Source organism: Palaemon carinicauda, chromosome 8, assembly GCF_036898095.1.
Source record: "Palaemon carinicauda isolate YSFRI2023 chromosome 8, ASM3689809v2, whole genome shotgun sequence".
Taxonomy (NCBI): Eukaryota; Metazoa; Arthropoda; class Malacostraca; order Decapoda; family Palaemonidae; genus Palaemon; species Palaemon carinicauda.
Genome location: NC_090732.1, coordinates 77163589 through 77168841, shown reverse-complemented (window position 1 = coordinate 77168841; position 5253 = coordinate 77163589). Strand labels below are relative to the sequence as shown.

Below are 5253 nucleotides of genomic sequence, written 5' to 3'. Positions count from 1 at the left end.
AAAATACATACCTAACAAATATTGTCAAAAACAAAGAAAAATGCATGGAAAATACAGATTATTATATGGTACATTGCTAGCAAATGATTATATGGTACCCCCCCAAAAAATACTGATGTACATATGATTCGGTAACTTGTTAACCCATTACTGCCTGAATTTTTTTTTCTTAATTTTTTCCTTTATTTAAGTTTAATATGTATATTTATATGGTATTATCATATATTTGATTTTTTTTCATAGTATTTGTCCATATATAGGACCTACTATATATAGTAGGTTAGGCAGATACGGGGTACACATTTTTATTGAGGAGTCTATTTTCTATAATAAAATTTTATTGGTATTTTTTCATTACAAAGAGGATGTATTAGAAACAAGACACTCAATAATAGTGTGATTATTACTGAATAATACAAAGAAATATTGCAGTTTACTGCTAAAATTTGTTGCATTTGTAAGCCCTATTACTTTTGCACGTGCTGACAGTATTTGAATATGTGAAATGGCTAATACTTCTTACCTCTACAAGTGAAATGTTTAACAGAAAATTGTGATACTGTAGGATAAAATAGAAATAAAACTGGTTCATGCTTTAGAGAAACTTCATTCTTAGTTAAATTTTGAGATAAATTCCGTGATATCACACAATAATAAACCATATACTAAAGAGCACGACGATGATAATTAGCAAAGCATTTCACACACAATGGAACTCCACACTTCATACACCCTTGCGAAGGACGAGATTTACAAGAGGATAGAGCACATTTCCATGCCTGTTTTCCAAGGGGTTCGACGAGGTGACCAATATTGTCATAACGTACATCTGGAATAACCCGAGATGACTGTCTTGGCCGGCCTATTCCCACACGTGGTTCTGCCTGCTGAAGGTATGTCCTTGCAATGTAGCGCTTGAATGACAACAGTGGAAGGTTGCTTTCATCAACACGATGCAGAAGCCAGCAGTTCTGAATCGTTGCATCAATTACCCAAGAAAATATAGGCCACCACCACTTTTTCTTTCTAATGGATATACGGTAACAATTGATGTTTTGGTCCATCCTATCAGTGCCACCCATGTGCCTGTTGTAATCCCCGATGAGATAAGGACGACTTACACTAATTTTCTTTTTGTCCTTTGCTGACCAGCGAGATACACTTTCCAGAGGATAAACAGGAGAAATATTTGATACCACTGAAACTACTGCATTATCCTTCCAGCGTACCAACAAGATCTTATGAATATTATCCACAACAACATCCGTATCTCCTCGGGGAACCTTCTTCATTTCGTTTGTGGAGTTTATAGGACAAGTCTTCGGAATTCTGTTGTCCCTTATTGTTCCAGTTGCTCCATAGTTCATCTCTCGTAGGTGATTTACTAAAGGTAAACTTGTGAAGTAGTTGTCGAAGTAAAACCTCACTGGTATATCTTTGATATGACTTGGTAGTTTTTCGAATAAGATCATCAGAGTGCCCCCACCTTTTCCAAACCTTTCTTCATAGTGACGATTCAACCCGAAGGCTGTCCCTTGGTATACATCAAACGTAGCTAAATAACCAAGTGGAGAATTTAGGCACCAAGCTTTAAATCCAAATCTCACAGGTTTATTCCGAATGCACTGTTTGCATCCATGCCTACCAAAATATTCTATCATTGCTTCATCAAGTGATATATGTTGATCCATAGGGTAAGCCATGGCAAATTTTGTGTTCAAATGGTTCATTAGAGGTCGGATTTTTGCCAGTTTGTCATCCTTGTTTAGTGCCTGATTATCAGTGAAATGCAAAAACCGTAAAATTTCTTCAAATCTATCACGTGACATTGCTTTAGCAACGAGTTCAACTCCAACATCAGCATCCAAAGACCAGTATAAGCGGCGACTTGGTAATGTGTGGTATCCTGAGAGTATGAGAATGCCAAAGGCCACTCGCAGTTCCGAAACAGAGATGGTAAACTGTGCATTTTTCTCGCAAGCATACCTGCAAGATTCCTTGGCAATCATGTTCATTATATCTTCATCAAAGTAATATTCAAATTTCTCCACAGGTGACTTCCCCTTCAAATCTACGGCAGGTGGCGGTTTATCATACTGTGTTTGATTGACTGAAAATCGAATATTACTTGTTTTTTTCCAATTATATTCTAGAGACGTCTTTTGACTTGTTTTCCTTTTCTTTGATTCTTGCTGCTCCTCTGCACAATTGACATTACTGTTTTCCACTTCATCATCATCTTCACCTAGGATTCTCCCATCATGAAAGACTGCTTCAGCAGAAGCTCTTAGTTGATTGGAATTTAGATTGTCAGCTAAGCCACCCTCATCTTCTTCCGCCGAGTCTTCATCAGAATCCTCTCTGACTTCGGGAGGAGTAATAAAAATTGCAACAGGATCCTTTTCCTCTTCATCTAAAATGTCCAGTATTTCCTGTAGATTCAAACTTCTGAAAAGAAAAATTAGAATTTTCAATAATAAAGTAAAAGAACGAAAGAACCAGAGGAAAAGGAGAGAGAGAGAGAGAGAGAGAGAGAGAGAGAGAGAGAGAGAGAGAGAGAGAGAGAGAGAGAGAGAGAGAGTTTTGTCTTATATCATGTAACCTGAAAATTCACTAGTAATATAGGACAACCGAAAAATATTCACTCATTTATAACGAACTTTTGAGACACATAAAAAAACAAAATAACTTACTTCTTACGCTGGTCCATTCTGCTTGGATAGTAACAGGGAACTGAAAGTTTGAAACTACTGAGGTGTTGTTAGCTGGAAAGTCACTTCACCAGCGACGAGGTATGCATCCAAGGACCAGAAAATAGCGAACAAGCAGTTTATTCTAACGAAGAAACAACCAATTTGTTTTAGGGTGATACTTTTCTAAGATTTTTCCTGTCCGGTCCATATTTTGGCTTCATATCTGCCTGACCTACTATATATAGTAGGTAATGAAAAATAGCCTGTAATATCTATGTTTCAATTGCTATCTCAATTTCTGATATATGAATTGATTCATGGTTTTCAGTGTCATGATATGTATCAGTATAAATATGTTTAATGAACTTGTGTAACCATGAGCTCAAATTAAAAATGTGAATATATAAAGACATTCTACATATCTTTGGTATTTTGTCAAAAAGTCGAAAAATATGGATACTTTAAATAAAAACTCCTATTTATATTATTGATTAGATTTAAAAGAACTCAGGAATATGCAAAACAATAAGAAAAACATAAAAAAATTGGGGTGTAATTTGTCCTAGCAATCGTACTACTTTATATAGTAGGTCAGGCGTTAATGGGTAGAATAGTTGTCACCTTTGTCAAAAATACAGATTATTATAATACGGTAACCAATAAAGAAAATTTGTTACCTTGCTAAAGATATAGTTTCAGTGCACAAACAAAAGTTCCTGGTACGTACACGCACCACGGTTCCGTATATATATATATATATATATATATATATATATATATATATATATATATATATATATATATATATATATATATATATATATGTATATATATATATATATATATATATATATATATATATATATATATATATATATATATATATATATATATATATATATATATATATATATATATATATATATACATATATATATATATATATATATATATATATATATATATATATATACATATATATATACATATATATATATATATATATATATATATATATATATATATATATATAGGGCTTATATATTTTATTAGATGCCCATAGATTCTTTATTTTAACATTTAGTGCTTATATATTGTATTAGGTGCCCCCCAATTTTTTTTTTCTTTTTTTAATGTTTTTAAAATGCAAATGTTCTAGAGTCTCTTCAACTACATATTACTAGCGTACTGACCGCTTTTCGTGCACAACACTATTCCAAACAATTTTACTCCTTCAAGCGAATGAAACGGGCAATTTCAAACGGCTCTAAATGGAAATTTGTTCAAAAACAAATAAGGAGTGTTGTCTGGACATAGCAAAACGTTCCTTTTGAGCTCCATCTGTCTTTGCCTTAACCTACGCCAAACAAAGATGTTAACGGCGATAAATATCATCATCGTAACGCTGATTGCTGCTAGTAACACGTAGAAACGAAGATCTGCATAAGTCGGTGACGGGTGGTCCATCTCGGTTAATTTCATCAACCGCTTAGCCACCCGTGCGTTGTATGGGAGAGGTAAAGATGAGATTGTAGTGGTCCACGTGAAATTCGCGAAGTAGGCCTGTTCTCTGATGATAGTGTTAATTCCTTGGACCTTGTAATTCGTAGATGTACCGATGCAACCATCTCTTGCAACGAAGATTTGGGAATAGGACGTGGTTCCGTCCGGGCATGATACACTGAAGCCGGCCTTGTCGTATCGTATCCACGAGCCGTTGTTCAGTCTGCAATTGAACTTATTATCGTCTAAGGGATAAAGTTTTTTCAGACAATTTTCATATGTATGGGAGAGAGCACCGTTTAGCACTATACCTAACTCGCATGAATCCATTGATTTCTTATGGAATTCAAAGGAGTCAGCTGTACATACTTTAATAAATTATTCATTGCTTCCGAACAGTGAGTTAATTTATCTAAGTCTTCAATGACTGTATATGTTTCCTTATCAGGGGAAATCAATACATGTCCTGTCAAACTGGATATTACTGGGCTTGAGTTATTTGTCATGAAAGTTGGGAATGGTGATATCTTGTATGATTGCCAGGCATCGGAAGAATCAAAGGGAACTGTAATCATAATCCTGTAATTTTCAATGCTTACTGTAATTGGGCTGTAATAAAATTCTAACCTATGTGCATCTAACAAAGGAATATAACCTATTTTCTCCCGTCCGTTCTCCAGAATTAACGTTAAGTCTTTTATTGGCAACAAATCCGGTGAGAGAACACCTTTAGTTGCTAACGTAATAGCTTCCACATAGTGTTCTGATTTCTCAATGAAATGTGCAATTTTATTATGGATATGATCTATTTTTGAATTATAATACGTTAACGTTGCCAACAAGTCTTGTACTTCCATAATCTGACTGATATTACTAAAATGTTCGTTCACCAAACTCATAATTTGATTGATTGAAGATAACTGATTCCTTAGTTCTGATCAAATCAATTCGTTTTCGTGTGTTAAAAACTCAATTTTCTAATTTTGATTACTAATTTTAAGACGATTTGAAATCCCTAAGCCTAAACTTGCAACAGATCCAAAGATGTTTAGTGCAG

General features: G+C 34.2%; 1 protein-coding gene across 1 annotated transcript; it reads right to left on the bottom strand.

The window, feature by feature from the left end:
- Positions 1–276: 276 nt before the first annotated feature.
- Positions 277–3212, bottom strand: LOC137644906 (piggyBac transposable element-derived protein 2-like). Its single transcript, XM_068377782.1, has 2 exons — positions 2694–3212; positions 277–2448 (listed from the first exon to the last, which is right to left on the bottom strand). The coding sequence occupies exons 1-2, from the start codon at positions 2708–2710 to the stop codon at positions 666–668; spliced, it is 1800 nt and encodes a 599-aa protein (XP_068233883.1). The 5' UTR covers positions 2711–3212; the 3' UTR covers positions 277–665.
- Positions 3213–5253: the final 2041 nt, after the last annotated feature.